The 17,773-nt window shown below is 52.1% G+C and overlaps 5 protein-coding genes across 5 annotated transcripts; 2 read left to right on the top strand and 3 right to left on the bottom strand.

Annotated features, from left to right (window-relative positions):
• Positions 1 to 203: 203 nt before the first annotated feature.
• On the top strand, positions 204 to 4,259 carry thtA (the record flags this gene model as incomplete). Its single annotated transcript, XM_025607671.1, has 5 exons — positions 204 to 766; positions 817 to 931; positions 992 to 2,540; positions 2,599 to 2,765; positions 2,817 to 4,259. 5 exons carry the CDS (start codon positions 204 to 206, stop codon positions 4,257 to 4,259), a joined length of 3,837 nt encoding a protein of 1,278 aa, XP_025472283.1.
• Positions 4,260 to 4,529: 270 nt separating this feature from the next.
• On the top strand, positions 4,530 to 8,517 carry BO94DRAFT_571101 (putative mitochondrial translation initiation factor IF-2). The gene is made up of 4 exons (XM_025614854.1): positions 4,530 to 4,720; positions 4,800 to 5,287; positions 5,353 to 7,829; positions 7,880 to 8,517. Exons 2-4 carry the CDS (start codon positions 4,844 to 4,846, stop codon positions 8,121 to 8,123), a joined length of 3,165 nt encoding a protein of 1,054 aa, XP_025472282.1. The 5' UTR covers positions 4,530 to 4,720; positions 4,800 to 4,843; the 3' UTR covers positions 8,124 to 8,517.
• Positions 8,518 to 8,571: 54 nt separating this feature from the next.
• Positions 8,572 to 9,593, bottom strand: BO94DRAFT_530248 (uncharacterized protein). The gene is made up of 2 exons (XM_025610642.1): positions 8,703 to 9,593; positions 8,572 to 8,679 (listed from the first exon to the last, which is right to left on the bottom strand). Exons 1-2 carry the CDS (start codon positions 9,364 to 9,366, stop codon positions 8,642 to 8,644), a joined length of 702 nt encoding a protein of 233 aa, XP_025472281.1. The 5' UTR covers positions 9,367 to 9,593; the 3' UTR covers positions 8,572 to 8,641.
• Positions 9,594 to 11,463: 1,870 nt separating this feature from the next.
• On the bottom strand, positions 11,464 to 14,055 carry erg5 (C-22 sterol desaturase erg5). The gene is made up of 4 exons (XM_025614272.1): positions 13,565 to 14,055; positions 13,343 to 13,493; positions 12,007 to 13,255; positions 11,464 to 11,949 (listed from the first exon to the last, which is right to left on the bottom strand). The coding sequence occupies exons 1-4, from the start codon at positions 13,722 to 13,724 to the stop codon at positions 11,914 to 11,916; spliced, it is 1,596 nt and encodes a 531-aa protein (XP_025472280.1). The 5' UTR covers positions 13,725 to 14,055; the 3' UTR covers positions 11,464 to 11,913.
• Positions 14,056 to 15,433: 1,378 nt separating this feature from the next.
• On the bottom strand, positions 15,434 to 17,706 carry BO94DRAFT_530246 (signal recognition particle subunit SRP68). Its single transcript, XM_025610641.1, has 3 exons — positions 17,474 to 17,706; positions 16,252 to 17,394; positions 15,434 to 16,196 (listed from the first exon to the last, which is right to left on the bottom strand). The coding sequence occupies exons 1-3, from the start codon at positions 17,662 to 17,664 to the stop codon at positions 15,689 to 15,691; spliced, it is 1,842 nt and encodes a 613-aa protein (XP_025472279.1). The 5' UTR covers positions 17,665 to 17,706; the 3' UTR covers positions 15,434 to 15,688.
• Positions 17,707 to 17,773: the final 67 nt, after the last annotated feature.

Genomic DNA, 17,773 nt, shown 5'->3' with positions numbered 1-17,773 from the left:
TGACTTCCTCGATCAGCTAGAGGATCTCAGAAACCCTGGAGCGACAGCTTCTGGCTTCTGTCGTTGATACTGCAGACTCGCTTCCTCTCGTTTCCTTATAGTTCAATCTTTATCTTTCTGGTCTCTCGTTTGCTGTGGAACCTTTCTCTCCAATCCCCTACCCACCCTGCTTCTTGCTCCCTCGAGTTACTGGAGAAGTTACCATGGCTGCATCAAGGAGCAATTCAGGCTTAACAGCGAATAGTTTGGCGGCTACTCCAAGTGAAGAGCCGATGGATATTGAGACTGAAAATGCTCTTTCTACATCACAAGCGAAAATCGGGTTACTGTCACATACCTTGGTATCAAGCCCGATAATCCAGTGGATTCTCCCCGCGCATCTCAGAGGAAAGGACCAGAATGATGTTGTTTTCGTTGGTGAACGACATTTGCAAATCAAAGAAGCTGTATCCGGAGATCTGAAGGAGGTCACTACCAAAAATGACTTCGACTCATATATTATGGCCGCGAAAGTCGTCAACGTGAGCACGGAATTGCCTTGGGAGGAAGAAATGAAGCTCGGGTCTAGCAACCTGACGTCGCGTACGAACCCAGATATGCATCAGGACCTTCCACCACAAATATTGGTACTCAGCCTTGCTTCAAAAGAGCTAGTATTCCTATACTTCTGGAATGCAGGTGGCCAGTTTATCTATCACCATCGCCCGTTACCAAACGATGTCAGCGCCTTCGAACGATTTGGCCGCAATATTGCTGTGGAACCAAGGTAAGTCCCTTTCCGGACTGCCTGATGATCCTAGACTGAGAGATCTGCAGGTCCCGCGCAGTCGCCGTTAGTGCCTCGTGTGATTATTTTGGGGTCTTTGTCCTGGAGAAGCCGCCTATTATTCAGTCCCAGATGGCTCAAAACAAGCTCGATCCGATAGCAGAGGTATGTTTATAATGTTGCCTAGATACGTCGAGGCTACTAATCTGGGCGTATTCTCTGTAGGAGCGATTTTTCCGCCTTGAAGGTGATATCATAGCGATGGAATTCCTGTACCCCAAATCTGAAGACAGTGACAAGATTATCTTAATCCTATTGGTTGCTCAAGACCACTTAACGCATGCTGTTTGTTACGAGTGGGACGCGAACGAGTCTTTGCGCCAGGCTGCACCCCGGGTGACCAGGAAAGTTTTGCCGCTGGAGGATAGGCTACCGACGATGCTGATTCCGTTGACTAAGACGTCTTCCTTCTTGCTCGTCACTACAACTTCAATGGCCGTTTATCAAAACAAGCTTGACCCACAGAGACATCCTAGCAGATACCCGCTTCCGGTCTATGAAAGGGAATCTCAGAAATCACCTCTCTGGACCAGATGGGCAAGGCCGTTGCGCAATTGGCTGTACAACCAAAAGCATGATGACATTTACCTCTGTCGTGAGGATGGCGAAATCATCTATCTGGGTATTGGCAGAGAAGGCGAGCTTGAAAACCAAACTCATTTGGGACAACTCTGCTGTGATGTTGACGCCGCATTTGATATCTTGGATATCGGCTATGAAGGTGGTGACCTGCTTCTTGCAGCAGGCACAACTGGTGATGGCGGCTTATTCGTTCAGAAGGCTCGGGATCATCCACGATGTGTTCAGAAATTCATGAACTGGACCCCGGTCACCGACTCCGTCGTTGTGAAGAATGACAACGCCATATCTTCGGACATCGCAGGCGATCGACTTTTTGTTTGCTCTGCCTCTTCGTTCTCGCGAGGGGCTGTAGTTGAGCTTCGACATGGCGTCGAAGCACAAATCGGACTGATTGTTGCATTGGAGGAGTTGTCGGGCACAAGAGACATATGGACCATGCCAGACAGAATCAGCGGTGGCGTTTTGGTTCTAACATCGGACCCTGTTTCCTCACTCCTGCTATACCTACCTGCCGATTTTGGAGAGGAACTGTGTGCTATTGATGAGGCAGAGTCTGGACTCGACTTTGGCACACAGACTTTGGCGGCCGGGTGCACTATATCGGGGGCTATCATCCAAGTGACGGACAGGTCAGTTTGTATTGGGGCAACTCCGGAAACATCGGGCTACCGGCTTGATGTCGAGTCTGGACAGACGATTGTGGTGGCTGCGATCGATGGACCGACTTCACTCATTGCCATTGCTGTTAGAACCCAGCATGAAGTGCGTCTACACGTGAAGAGACTCAATATAAGTGATGGTCAGCATCAACTTCTTGATGTGAATCCGCCCTTACTGATCCAAAATGAGCCTATCTGTATGACCATTGAGGAACTCGACTCTTCTCTGTTTCTCTTCATAGGCACAGGTAGCGGCAGCATTGTGGTGTATAGCATAGCTGATACCGTCGCTTTCTTGTTGGAAACTAATGTTATGGTCGGGAACGAGGACGACATATCGAAAGCCATTGACAGCATTGCTGTCATCAGGAAGGCTGGTCCAGGACTGTACACCGTTCTATGCGGTCTGCGAAGCGGCATTCTAGTTCCTTTCGGGCTATCGCTGGAGAAGGGAAGCGCTGATTCCCCTATTTGTGAGTACTATTCTGCGTCTTGAAATAGATGCATTTGCTAATCCAGCTTGACATACAGCATTGAAGCAGACAACACCGGAGCAGCTAGGGCATACATCTGTAAAGGTGCAGGGCAAGGGAGAAATTGCGTTATTGACTTGCGGACAAGGGTTTTGGCGAGCATCCTGTGCTGGCGGGCTAGCCGATCACACTGTTCAGAGAATATGGATTACTGATCAAAATAATGTGAGCCTCCATCGTCATTCGAAAATAACCCAAAGACCTAACCCATTTTAGCCTGCATACCATCCAAAAAGCATTCATAGCTTTTCCACCTCTAGTTCGGGAAGCCAAGACATGGATGGTCTATCTGGCACGCTGTTCTGCGTCGCAGATGGGCAGCTTATGGTTTGCACCTTGGATCAGGAAGCAAAGACCGTTCCAAGGAGGATCGATCTGCCGGGCAGTGCTAGCAAACTTGCTTATTCGCGACATCTCAGGAGCTTAATAGTGGTTTACTCTCAGACTTCATACGACACCGACGCTGATCCTATCAAACGCTATACTCGACCCTTTATTGAGTTTGTGGACCCCGACCTACAACATTCACTAGTGGACTCCCTTGAGAATCCACTGGATGAAGAACCCCGGCCTTGGAGACCCCAGGGAGTGGCAGGAGAGAAAATCAGCTGCATACTGGAGTGGACACCCAGGAAAGGTGACGAGGAGTATCACTTCATTGTCATTGGCACATCTCGCAGGAACCAGCAGGACCGGGGCAGAGTCATATTCTTGCAGGCATACCGTGACCCGTCCAAGCCGTCACGGATTGAATGCTCTGTGAAATACATCCACTCGTTTGAGGGGCCGGTTTTCGCAATTGCGCCGTACGGTGCGTTCACATTGATGGTTTCAACAGGTCATGAAATCGTACCACTGGAACCGAAGTTCTCACAAACACGATGGGTTCGAGCAGCAAGATACTCGGTCTTGTCTCCAGCGATCCTCATAACCGCCCGGGAGCCCTACCTTTACTTGACCACATCAAGAGAGTCGCTTATGGTGCTCAAGGCCACAGAAGAAAAATTGTCTCTCCATTCTTATGATCGGCAGAAGCACGACGGGCTCGCTCATGTTTATATCGGTGGGAAGAGGAAACTTATTCTCTGCTCTAACAGAGGTGGCCGAGTCAGCCTTTTGACGGAACACGGGATAACCGAGAGCAATAAGATGTTGCCTATAGCCCTGTGTGAAGCACACCTTCCTTCATCCGTGATGAGACTCAACGCAGGATCCAACAAGTCACCCATTTCTTCCAGCTCTCAAGTGTTCTACGGCAATGCCATGAATGGCACCGTCTACCGGTTCTTGACTGTTGGCGAAAAAGAGTGGCGCCTCCTACGCCTGCTGCAAAACCTATGCATCCGGGACCCGATCATCTGCCCGTTTACACCCAGGCGGATGAAACAGCGCAACCCTATGAGACTAATGGACCCTCAACCATCTCAAATGCATATCGATGGGGACATTCTCAGTCGCTTGCTACTGCGTGGTCCTGGTCATTTGATGCACATGCTCAATAGGGAGACGTCCAGTGGGACATCTACTCCCGGGATTGGACCGGGACAGACAGTCCTTGAGCAATTCGCTGAAGTGGCCGGAGATGCGCTTGGAGAAATGACGGATCCAGTAGAGAGCGCGATGGGGTGGTTGCAAAAGATACTCCTGGTGGAATTCTAGGGCTGGGATGAGAACGTACATTTTCGGCTATGGGGGGCCATGCTTGGCAACATCCTGTCCCATACACGTATAGATCTGTATTATGTACATATCTACCATTTCGCATGCAAATAACTGCTTCTGTATCGTAGGGCCGTGATGGCGTGCTGCAAGGGCGAGGCAGTGTCCGTTGCGCCACCAACTGGCGGGGGGGGGGGCGGTGGACTCGCATCGCATAATAATCCGGCGTCGTCCCCACCCACGCCGGCCCAAAATTCTTATTACCCCAAAGGACCGTCCTTCCCGCCCACCGAGTCTCCAGCCTTGGACCTTATCGACCACAGGGGGGAATAGGTGCTCGTTTTCACTCTTTCGTTTTCCTATTCTACAAGATCCTTGTTGAAGGATCTTCGGGCTTATCTTTGCCACTCTCTGCCTCCCGACTACCGCAGATCGCGGCCCGGAGAAGCTGATACTTCCTGGTTCGTGCGCACCATCATCACGGCTGCCACCACCGCTTGGCCCAGACCAATTTTTCCACTAACTGTCCGCCGACAACAGATTCTATATAGACCAAATCATCTAACGAATTTCGATCTGTCAATATGGCGCCCAAGAAGAAGGGAAACAAGAGACAAGAGGAGGACTGGGAAGCTGAGCTGGGCGAGTCCGCTCCCGCTCCCGGTGGCGAGGCCGAAGCTCCTGCCGACGCTGCTCCTGCCGAGGAGGAGGCCAGCTCGGGTGGTTTGCTCGCCGCTCTGAGAAAGAACAAGAACAAGAAGGCGAAGAAGGGAAAGCCGGCCAATGATTTCGTCGAGGGCGAGGATGCCGGTCAGGATGCCAATGAGGGTGCCGATTTCGCTAGCAAGCAGCCTGAGGAGGGTACCTTTGATGAGGATGACGTTTTTGCTGGAAAGGCCAAGCCCAAGAAGGCCGCTGCGCCTGAGCCCAAGCAGGAGGCAGAGGAGGAGGGCGGCTTTCGTGTGAAGTCGAAGAAGGAGAAGGAGAGGGAGAAGAAGGAGCGCGAGAAGCAGCGTAAGAAGGAACAGGTACGGTTTTCATTGCTTGTTCATCGTCGTGTGCTTGACTTAAGCTTACGGGTTTCGTTATATAGGCTGCCAAGAAGAAGACCACTGCCCCCGCTGAGGAGAAGCCCACTAAATCCGAGCCTGTGAAGAAGGCAGAGGAAGCCCCCGCCCCTACCCCTGCTGCGGCGGAAACTGGTGGCAAGAAGAAGAAGATTCCCGCGCACCTGCTTGCTATCCAGAAGCAACAGGAGGCTCTCCGGAAGCAGCGTGAAGAGGAGGAGCGCCTAGCAGCCGAGGAGGCGGCTGCGGAGGAGGAGAAGCGTCTTCGTGAAGAGGAGGAAGAGAAGAAGAGGGAAGAGGCTCGCCAACGGAAGAAGGAGAAGGAGAAGGAGAAGAAGGAGCAGCTCCGCAAGGAAGGAAAGCTGCTCACCAAGGCCCAGAGGGAAGCCAAAGAGCGTAACGAGCGGCGCATGCAGCAGATGCTTGCAGCTGGTGGCGCCAAGGTTGCTGGTCTGGAAGAGGGTCAGGCCGAAAAGAAGCGCCCTGTCTACGACAACCGGAAGAAGAAGGGACCCAAGAAGCACGAGGAAGACTTGGAAGCTGCTGCTGCCCGCGCCAAGGCCCAGCGCGAGGCTGAAGAGGAGCGCAGAAGAAAGGAGGAAGCGGAGAAGAAGGCCAAGGCGGAGGCTGAGGCTGCTGCTGCTGCCGCCGCCGCTGGCGGCGAGGAGAGTGAACTTGAAGACTGGGAGAAGGCTGCTGATGCCGAGGATGTGAAGGACAGCTGGGATGCCCCTAGCGACGAGGAAGAGGAGAAGCCCGTCACCAACGGCAAGGCTGCCGAGGAGGCGGAGAAGGAAGAGGAGAGCGAGGAGGATTCTGACGAGTCTTCCTCCGAGGAGGACTCCGAGGATGAGGAGCAGTCTGCGACACAGAAGGCCATTGCTCAAAGGAAGGCCGAGGCCGCCGAGCGGAGAAAGAAGCAGCACGAGGAGGCTCTGGCAGCCCGCTCGAAGGACAACCTTCGTTCGCCTATCTGCTGTATTCTGGGTCACGTCGATACCGGTAAGACCAAGCTGTTGGACAAGATTCGTCAGACCAATGTCCAGGAGGGTGAAGCTGGTGGTATTACCCAGCAGATCGGTGCCACTTACTTCCCTGTCGAAGCGCTGCGCCAGAAGACGGCCGTGGTGAACAAGGATGGCTCTTTCGACTTCAAGATCCCCGGTCTCCTGGTCATCGATACCCCTGGTCACGAGTCTTTCTCCAACCTGCGTTCCAGAGGTTCGTCCCTTTGTAACATTGCCATCCTGGTTGTCGATATCATGCACGGTCTCGAGCCCCAGACTCTCGAGTCCATGAGGTTGCTTCGTGACCGCCGCACGCCTTTCATCGTTGCCCTGAACAAGATCGATCGTCTCTATGGCTGGAAGAAGATTGACAACAACGGCTTCCAGGAGAGTTTGGCCATGCAGAGCAAGGGCGTCCAGAACGAGTTCCGCACCCGTCTGGAGCGCACCAAGGTCCTGTTCGCCGAGCAGGGTTTCAACTCGGAGCTGTTCTACGAGAACAAGTCCATGGCCCGCAATGTGTCCCTGGTGCCCACCTCGGCCCACACTGGCGAAGGTATCCCTGACATGCTGAAGCTGTTGACGACTCTGACCCAGGAGCGTATGACCAACTCCCTGATGTACCTGTCGGAGGTTGAGTGTACCGTCCTTGAGGTGAAGGTCATTGAGGGTCTCGGTACGACCATCGACGTCGTCCTGTCGAACGGTATCCTCCGCGAGGGTGATCGAATCGTGCTCTGTGGTCTCAACGGACCTATAGCAACCAATATTCGAGCACTGCTCACGCCGGCACCTCTCAAGGAACTGCGTCTCAAGTCGCAGTATGTGCACAACAAGGAAGTCAAGGCCGCTCTTGGTGTCAAGATTGCCGCCAACGACCTTGAGCAGGCCATTGCCGGTTCCCGTCTGATGGTTGTCGGGCCTGATGACGACGAGGAGGATATTGAGGAGGAGGTCATGTCCGATCTGGAGAACCTGCTCAGCAAGGTCTCCCGTGACCAGCGTGGTGTCAGTGTGCAGGCATCCACCCTTGGATCCCTGGAGGCGCTGCTTGAGTTCCTTCGCGTCTCCAAGATTCCCGTTGCCAACATTTCCATTGGTCCTGTGTACAAGCGTGATGTCATGATGGCCGGAACCATGTTGGAGAAGGCCAAGGAATACGCCGTGATGTTGTGTTTCGATGTCAAGGTGGACAAGGAAGCCGCTGCCTACGCCGAGGAAGCCGGCGTCAAGATCTTCACTGCGGACATCATCTACCACCTGTTCGATGACTTCACCAAGCACATGGCTGAACTGACGGAACGCAGAAAGGAAGAGAGCAAGATGCTTGCCGTCTTCCCCTGTGTGCTCAAGACCGTGGCTGTGTTCAACAAGAAGGACCCGATCGTCATTGGTGTTGATGTTGCCGAGGGAAGTCTGCGGCTGCACACTCCTATCTCTGCTGTCAAGGCCAACCCGGAGACGGGCGCGAAGGAAATCATCGAACTTGGCAGAGTGTAAGTTCTTTTGCTCTTTTTATTTTTAATCATCACTAATCCTCGCCCAGTGTCTCTATCGAACGTGATCACAAGGCCATCAACGTCTGCAAGAGGGGTCAGCCTTCCGTTGCCGTCAAGATCGAGGGAAGCAACCAGCCCATGTACGGCCGCCAGCTGGAAGACAAGGACACGCTGTACTCCCACATCTCCCGTGCCAGTATCGACACCCTGAAGGAATTCTACCGCTCGGACGTCACGATGGAGGAATGGGGTCTCGTCAAGAAGCTCAAGCCTGTCTTTGACATCCCGTGATCGCCTTAACGGTTACTCTGTCGCCCGGGATGCCGACCAGTTCGAGTTCCAAACCATGGGCACTCACGTGAGTGTAGCTCGGGGGCGGATTCAGCCATGATGTGGCTGGAATCGTGGTGTCAGATGGCGATTGATGCGACATGTGCTGCCTTATGCGGTGCATGGGTAACGACATGGAGGAGGGACAGCACGCTAGGTGCACTCTCGAGACGAAAAAGCAAAAGAGCCTGCATGAGGAATGACTACGACTTTCTATCAAAAGCAAGATGCCTGTACATGACACGAGGGGTGGAAAAGTAAGCCGTGGTCGATACCTAGGTTTTGTTTGTTAATGATAATTATGGATCTAGTTGAATTGTTTTCAGCATGAAACATCTTATACTACATTGTGTATTATTCCAGTAAAACAGCTATGCAATAATTTTCAACCACCCCACCCACGTCACACCCATCCAACATATTTACACCCCACCCCCAAACCAAAACCTATCCTTCAACTTCAACTTCCCCAAACAACCCTAATTATCCTCCCCCTCCCACCTCTCCACCCGTCCCCCTTCCTCGCCCAATCCAACCAACTCCCATCATAAACCCCAATCCTATCGGCCTCATACCCCGCCTGCACAGCCAACTGCGCCGCCGCCCTCGCCCTCACCCCAGCCTTACAATAAAACACGATCTCCCCATCCCCCTTCACACCGGGCTTGGGGAACCCAAACCGCGTCTCGAATTCCTCTTCCGTCAGGAAGAGTGCGTCGGGCTGGGACGCCAGCGGGACGCTTACCGCCGAGGGAATGATCCCCGTAGAGTTTAATTCGGCGGGTTCGCGGACGTCAATCAAGATAAGGGATTTTTGGGCCGTGGAGGGCGGGGATGGGGTCGTGGTGGGGAGGGAGGCGGTTATCTGGGGTGGAATTGATGTGTTAGTTTGGGTGGGATGGATGGGGAAAGGGGAGGGGGCGTACGTCTTCAAAGCCCCATTGGCGGAAGGTGGGTTCGCTGTCTGCTGCTCCGGTGGTGGATTTTTGGCGGATGGAGAGGGGGTAGAAGGGGCGGGGGTGGAGGAGGGGGTGGTGGTGAGGGGGAGGGTTCTGGTGATGGGGGTGGTGGTGGAGGGTCGTCGGGTTTTGAAGGGTCGGGTTAGGGTGAGAGTGGTGGTTATGGGGCGGAGAGTGGTGGTAGAGGTGGAGGTGGAGGAGAGGAGGGTGGAGGGTGCTCGGCGGAGAGGGAGGAGGGAGGCCATTGTGTTAGTGGTTGAGTATTTGGGGGTTTGTTGGATGTTGGTGGTGTTTTGACTCCGGAGATGAGGTGGATGGTCTGGGGATGTTAGCTTGGTTGGAGGGGTTGAGAATTATTTGCTTTGAGTGGGATATTGTTGGTCCGGTAGGAGGGAGGATTACTACTTACCCCCGGTGTAGATGGGGTTGATAGTATGGCTGGGAGGATGAAGGCGGATGCAATGGATTGGCGATGAGTACAAAGAAGAAGAGAGGGCCGGTTTCGGGTGATGTCAGTTGCGGAGCTGACCGCCTTCCTTTTCTACAGTATACATCTGGATATACTGTCACGTTCATACCAGTAGGCCAAAACGGTATACCGCTGGTATCTGGAGAACAGACGGAACGAGGACTGTCCCGACATATACATTATGTCTCTTCAATCTACTTCCAAATATCTATCGATATGCAGTGACATTCATATACATATGAACCCCGAAAAAGCCCTGCTCGGCTTGATTATATGACCATGCGCGCATTCTTTCGCCATCTTCGGTATCACCTATAAACTGTTCAAGGTCTCTCTCCCTTGCCTCTTGTTTAGCAAGCGCCTAATTCACAGCTTCTTCGTCGCGCTGGCCCCATCGCTGACTGTATCCCAATATAAGTTTGCTCATCCAAAACGCAATGCAGCTGCTCGCTTCTAGCTATAGCAATTCCCTTGGTTCCTTTCTTGTTTCCCTTTGATCCTCATAAGACCCGAGACAATCGGAATAGTTCGGATCAACTGTAAAGAAACACTAGTCCAAGTCATGGTTAGGAAAGGCCCTGGTATACATATCTGAGGATGATGTATATCAACTAGGCCAGCCCCCAACCATGGGTGACGCCGCTTGCTGCTATTGCAACGAACAGGCACATAGATTTCGTTAGGATCAAGAGCCATAAAATATGCCATGACCATTAGGAAAATAGCGCAATATGTTGTATCAGATGAGACTTGTCTCTTATCCAAATCTCCCACCCTGTATCCGGATTATAGAAGTAAATCGATTTTCGCAATCAATCATCGAGCTTTCAGTTGGCTTCGTACACCAGTATCCCATATAAATAGCATCGTCCAATGTATTCCAAGCTTGTCGACCCAGCATCCCAATATTATCCAGTAGCACATTCAAGATTGGCTATGGTATCGTTTCTGGCATCGCCGGAGCATATTTGCCGTCAGCCATTGCTAGTCCGGACAGACACTAAGTCATTTATCCCCATCTAGCAAAGATATCCCCATGATATAGATATCTTTCACAAGGATATGCTTAACGAATATCACACACAAATAGCCAACTTGTTTGAAGACAATCTGATATAAATGTAGATATCAGAGCTGCCTGAATGTCCGTAACACATCCACTCATAGATATCAATCTTAGATGCATAGTTGTCGTATACACCCCTCCCATTTACCACTCAATATCCAAAATCGATAAACGATATCAAGCGTACCCAAAGCAACGCCAACCCAGCACCTGCCTTTGCATTGGCTCCGACAGGCACAATAGCATGCCGGCGTCTCTTCGCATAAGCTCTAAGTACTAGACTAGACTCGATAGTGTTGCAGCCACAGTATCTGTTCGATAGTACTTCGTCTTCGGTGACCATTTCATATTGATGAGCAACAGAGGGTCTGTATTAAGTATAGATAGAGGAAAGCTGCGTCATGCAGACAGATATATATTATCAACCGGTGTATCCGCATTTCCTTGGATAGGAGTGATCAAACCCCCCTGCATCACTGGCCTATGTGGACATTGCTCGCTTTTCAATATATGGGAGTTTTGATAGATATAGCTCTGGGTAATTCGACTCTTGCATACTTTGTTTGATATTGAGTATGTAGCAGTGCCTGGCAGGTGGTCGGAGAGGGTGTTCATGGGATACAAAGTCCAAAATGGGGGGAAAAGCTGGCTTTTATATGTCGATGTGGTTTGGTGAAGACAAAATTGGAGAGTTTTGGACGTGAATAGTTGCTGACATACTGGAGAGGTTGGGATTAATGCTTATTCAACTTGTAGCTGTGAAGATATCAATAGTGATAGCATACGATCTGGTGAATCGCTGGCAAACTCTAAGCAGCTCAAATGTCACATTATTATAATTAATTCTAGGTACCGCGGTCTAAAAATGACATGTCCCTTCAGTGCGTCGCTCATCGCGGGATCCGACGCCGGCACGTGGGTCGTTTCAATATCATATACTCCAGACACCCTGTCATCGGTGTCGGTGCCTCCGGACGGATTAAGGCCAGTAGCCGCACCTCAAAAGGTCGACGGTCCGCATCTTCCACCCAAAACGTCCAAATCAAAGGGACAGGGGGAAGAAAAACAATACTACAAGTACGTACATTTTGGAGAAGGGAAGGGAGAAAGAAGAAATGCCTGCAACCATTCTATCGCCAGGATAGAAGTGGGCACCCATAGCCACGAAGCAGGCGCTTGCCTTGGTTCAGCAAGCCAGAGATCCGGCATAACATGACGTTACAGCGCCTGTTGTCTTCAGCGAGACAGCAGAAATGCTCAAGGGCGGGGACGGAATGAAAGCAGGCAATCATCCTGGATTTCGTCAGCTTCAGACCGAGGGCTAAATGGCACAAGGAACAAATAACATACCTGAGGGAAGATCGTAGCAAAGACCTTGATGTCTTCCGACTGGGGAGTAGGGGTGTGCTCCCAGTCCATTTCCATACTGGCCTTTCCGATCATAGCCATCAGGTTCAGCTGGGCGTAGGTCTGGCCCAGGCAATAGTGAGGTCCAGTACCGAAAACGAGCCAGTTCTTGGTCTGCTGCTCGGCGGTACCAGTGATCCAGCGGTCAGGATCGAAGGAGTCGGCGTTGGGATAGGCCTCCTCGTCGTGGCAGGCGGGCCACACCGATGGGATAATCATGGAACCCTTGGTCACGGTGACTTTCTCGGTGATAGGGAAATCCTTCTTGACCAGGTAGGGAACCATGATGACGGGAGGGCGGTAGCGCAGAGTCTCCTTGACCACAGCACGAGTGTAGGTCATATTGTCAAGCAACTCCATAGTCAGAGGGGCATTGATATCACCGTTGCGAACGCGCAGGTTCTCCTCGCGGACCTTGTCGAGAACATCGGGGCGATCAGCCATGAGTTGGAACAGCCAGGTAGAAGCAGCACTGGTGGCATCCTGGGAGGCAAACAAGAAAGTGAAGACGGTCTGGGCAATTTCGTAATCGGTGAAATCACGCAGGAGCTGGGGAGGCTTCTCATTGGTGTCAACGGGAACGCCCTGGGCAAGCTTCTCACGATACTTGGCAGAATCCTGCTGAGCCTTGACCCACGCATCCATGATACACGAGATGTCTCCGCCGGCGGCCATACGGGCCTTGCTCTTAGCGGCACACTTGGAGAACTCTTCCAAAACCATGTCGGCGGCCTTCTTGCCGTACCAGGCCTTGGTGTAAGGCAAGATGAAGGGGAAGTTGACCAGCTCCAGGGCGGCAGTGATCATGTAGTAGTCATCGGCGATCTTTTGAATGGCTTCTTCGGTAATGTAATGGCCGACAAAGGTACGGCAGGACACGGCGCACATGAGCTCACGGAATTCGGGCATCCAGGGAGTGGGCGTGCAGTTGTTCTCCTTCGAGATTCGGAGGAAGCGGGCATAGTATTGGTTGTAGACTTCCTCCATGCGAGGAAGGTAGAACGAGAGGGCCTGGCGCGTAAAGAGACCGTTGAGACCCTTACGGAATTCAACGTGGTCTTTACCATCCAGGAAGACCCAGTTGTCCGCACCAAGCAGCTTGTGCGCAACATCGACAACGCATGGCTTGACGTAGGTGGGCGAGTTGAAGATCTTGCGCGACATATCGCGAGTGGATGCAATGACAACGAACCTATGGACAGATACATTAAAAATTAGACCTCTCTCAGTCATGCGCTTATCCACATGACCCGAGACATCCCGCAGGGATAGGACTTACTTGTGGAAGACAGAAACACAGCTCAGGTCTCCGCTGTCCCATTTCGCCTTGTACTCGTGGAACTTGGGGTTGACCGACTGGAGGAATGGTCCCATGAAAGGCAATTTCCATGCCGGGCCGACAATGGAGCCCTTCTGCCAGAGATACCGGACTGTTTTATGGGTTAGATTGATGCTTGACTTTGTCCCCTCTTCAGGCCATTTCTAGGGTGGAAGAACCTACATTGATCGTAGATAACGGCGCCGATAAACAAAGTCAACAAGGCCTTCCAAACAGTGAAGCCCTCGAGGACGGAGGCGAGGAGACCGGTGGGCTCAAAGAGCCTGGGAGAGACGACGGCATCAGCCGAGGGGGAGGCAAAGCTCCCATTGATGGAGGCCATGTCGGGCGGTCAATTGAGCCGAAAAATTGTCTCCGACTGGGGTAGGGAAGGAGAGGGACGAGGACGAGGACGAGAGGGCGGCGGCGGCGGAGGGAAAAGAAGAGGAAACGGAATCCAGGGGAGACGCAACTCTAATTTCGGGGCAGAATTATTGGCGAGGGAAAAAAGTGGCCGCTCTGGATTGGGGCGGAGGTCCGGCAGCAGCTGGGCGGTACGCAGGTGGCCCCAGGCACGCAAGATCGGCAGTATGTCAATCAATAAGTACGAGATAGAGACGAGGATGAGGGAGTAAGGAAGGACAGTCCACAGTCCATCCGCTGCTCAAGTGTTGTTACTTGTTAAGCACCAGGGTACCAAGTAGATCAAGTATCTAATTAGCGGCAGGATGATTTAAATTTTAATAGACAATGACACTGTGCAGCCTGTGGCTTACGTGTGAACCTAAGCCAACCCCTGCTGTTCCTTCGCATAAATCTGCACGGGAGATGTGGGGGAAATTGAGACTACCCCTGGATGTTGCGTATCCGTGTCCGTATTGCCCGCCTGCATGGATATTTCCGGGTTCCGACTCCTTCGAGATTCGTTGAAACTTTGGCAAGATCGTTCTGCTCAAGCGCAATGAGGTCCAGCCCCCACAGCCAATCAGGGGTCCCGCAGCTCGGTTGTCAGGCGACGCTTGCTGCTTCGAGAAGCGTACTAGACTAAGTCAGGTTAGCTTGTATTACTAGCCCAGGAACCTATCGAACAAAAATGACATTTCCATCCAATAGCATGTCCTGGTAGTTCTGTATGCCCGACGGGACGGAGGTTCGCATCATGGTTACCTGACCTGGTAATGTGTCACCCGGCCAAATTGCACATCCCTTCTTATGAACCCCTTTACAGTTTACACATCAGAGGCCATCGCTTTATAAAACAATGGATCTAATGTGGGCATATCTCTACGATGTTCTAGTACAAATGAGGCACAAATCCGTCTGGACCTCAGGCTCTGAATACTAGTATGCCTTCCCAGATATATATCCAACATCATCCAATGACCCTTGCAGTTGGGTTGGCATTCGACATTGAAACCTGCAGTATGGTCATTTACCCCCAGTAAATAGCCGACAAACCACCTCTAAGAGGATCAACAAAACTCGTTCATGGTTTGTTGTATAGTCATTCCGCGGAGGCTGAACTCCAAATTCTCCCATAGCATGGCTGGCCCACAGATCGCATATTACTAATGCCACAGAGACGGCTTGCTCAGGGCCTAAGTCTAATGATTAATGAAAGCATGGACATAACCGGCCACAATGCAGCCTAGCCAAGCCAAGTAAATTGCCATCATACCATTTGTTGAACCTGAAAAGGTGATCCGGCTGTCAAGGTTCCGAGTGGATGCTGTTCGGCTTATCCGTATGGCCCGTGCATTATTTTCCACGGGGTCGGGCTTTTCCCGTTACAGCTTACCGAACAGTGAATCTTCGGAGATGCCTATCTAGAGTACGTTCCAGATATTACTGGGTAGATGAAGCATAGGTGTAAGCCATTGCATATCTGGCCATGTGGTATTCTTTAAAATCTGCCGAGGTGGAAACTACTATCTAGTGGTAAACCCTCAGTACCTCGTTGTCGCATGCAGCAAACGCAATATATCTCGGAACTTGATTGTGCTTCACTGCGCAAGTGAATGTTTTCAGGTGTTCTTACCATTATCTATTTTGCTTCATGACCCCATCCTAGGATATTCGAGTAAAGGATAATCGGAAACACAGGATAGTAGTAACCTTATCCCAAAGTCAAAGATATGCTCCGGACTAGCTATTCGACTGGCTGCAGTATCGTCATCGTCAGATTTACTATGTACTCTAGTTATAGCCCGGCAGGTACCGAGATGCAACATCATATTAAAAGTTTCATGGCAATAATAGCCAGTAAGGAATCGAATGACCCCTCCGGCAGCCCTAATCATTAACAAGTTACCGACCAAAGCCAAACCAGCCGCGTCGTCCACCCTTTTTCTCCTCTGTTTCTGTCTCTGTTTGAACCGGCCCTTGCTCCTGAGCGGGCTTGTCTTGACGCGGGTAGTCGATGTAGTTCCAAGCCACGTCAAGGAACAAAGGCTTCACGGGGACGGGCTGCATCTGAGGAGGGTACGGTACGATATTGGTCAAGTTTAGAGCGTCACCGGCATATTCGTGTAGACGCTCAACCGCCGGGCGCTGGGTAGTAGACTTGGACTGCGCTTCGCTGGATATCTTTTCCAGAGTAACCAGACCACGGTATTGCGCAACCAAGCCCTTTAGGGTCGATTCGAGGTTCTGGACCTGGCTACGCGAGATATCAAGTCTCGGTGGCCCTTCCGTTTCGGCCGAGGACTGTGAGGACCGTGCGGCTTCTGTGACAAGGGCCAAAGCCTGCGCAAACAAGGCGAGGGCGTTGGTAGACTTGCCAAGGATTCCATGCGACCGTCCAATAGTCAGGCATCTGAACAATCATTGTTAGCACATGATGTTGGGAATGGAGGGCAATAGGCTTGTACCTTAAAGCACGGAAATACCGCCGTTTGGCATCTAGCTCGCGAACAAAGGCCGTATCTGCGGCAACTCCAGGAAGCTCAAGGATAAACTCGATACTCTGGAGAGTGGAATCATACAGGACGACTCGTTCACGCAGCCGTGCCAGCTTCTTACCAGTGGCCTCATCCTGTTTAGCAGAAGACTTGGCACCCTTGGGCAGCTTGGCCGGGACCGGTTCGAAAGAAGTGCCGTCATTTTCTCCGCAAAGAACACGGTTTCGTCCGATTCTCCACCCGACCAGATCATAGTTCACAGCAGTCCGCGTTATTTGCAGCGCCTGCATTCTCTTATCACCCTGGTCAACTCCCTCTCCAACGAGATCATCAATCGCTGTCTTTGTAGCATCGACGGCATCTTGACTAGCAATAATCACATTGTCATAGGCAGCGGCTTTATCTTTTGAGGATGCGGATTTCCCCGCGCTCTCCGCAAGCCACGTGCCGAGGCGAGATTCAGCTGCAGCTGCGGCCGCGAGAGCTTGCGAGATCGCGGCATCCTCCAAGCCGACTGTATGCGACCTCCATGTGATACTTTCAGGGAGTTGCTGCACTTCCCCGTCAGCAGTCCTCCGCGTGCCCGCTGCCTCCTCCTTCAAACAGTTGGGATCAAGTTTCTCAACCTCGGACCTGATGGTCGCATCCGCTGGGAAATAGCTAAGTGCCAGAGACGGGATGGGCTTCGACCGCGGGAGCTTGAGCTGATAGGCTGCATATCTTATGCTGGGGTCGACAGTGCCGGAGAGGAGGTCTCGGAATGCGTCTTTCTTAACCTGCTGACCCAAAGTCGCATAGATAACCCTGGAGATAGAGTAGTTCTGAAGACATTGCCCCCAGTTTCGCTTCTCCAAGTAAAGGGCGCCCAAGAGCGATGCCAGGTATGCGCGAGCTTCGAGAACATCGGTGTCCGCAGCCCCGGAGGTCGCCTGGTCCTCGAGAATGAGCACCAATTGCCTCGCATAGGTGGCTGCCTTCTGAAGTTTAGAGATGATATGGCTCCTGGTCGCACCGCTGATTCCCTTTGCCGATGGATCTGCCGAGTGGGTGGACTTCATAAGCATGGCATGCGCCCATGCTCGTTCGGCACTGATGAGAAGGACATGAGCATACCTAAGAAAGTCGCCGAGTTAGTGTCAGGGGTGTAGATGATTGAGTCGCAAGTTTCTTCATGTGGTATTAGAGTACATACTCCACGTTGCTATTCACATCGTCGGCAGTCACCGGTCGTTTGGCAGTGTACTTGCGGCCTTTGGGGGTCGTCTGGCCGAGTCGCTGGCGGACTTTGTGCAACTTGCGGGTGGTGTGGGTTCGGTAGGCATTGTAGTTGCCGGTCAAGAGACTGTCCTCGCGCTGGGAGAAGATGAAATCGGTGATCTCCATGGTGCCCGCGATAATCATGATCTGCTGGGCGAGTGGTGGTGGTGTTCCCACCCGACTGAGTGCGGGCTGAGGTGGCCAGGTCTCGGCCAAACAAATCCCCGGCTGATTT

This window comes from Aspergillus sclerotioniger (genome assembly GCF_003184525.1).
Source record: "Aspergillus sclerotioniger CBS 115572 chromosome Unknown BO94scaffold_2, whole genome shotgun sequence".
Taxonomy (NCBI): Eukaryota; Fungi; Ascomycota; class Eurotiomycetes; order Eurotiales; family Aspergillaceae; genus Aspergillus; species Aspergillus sclerotioniger.
This window is presented reverse-complemented; position numbering and strand designations above follow the sequence as displayed.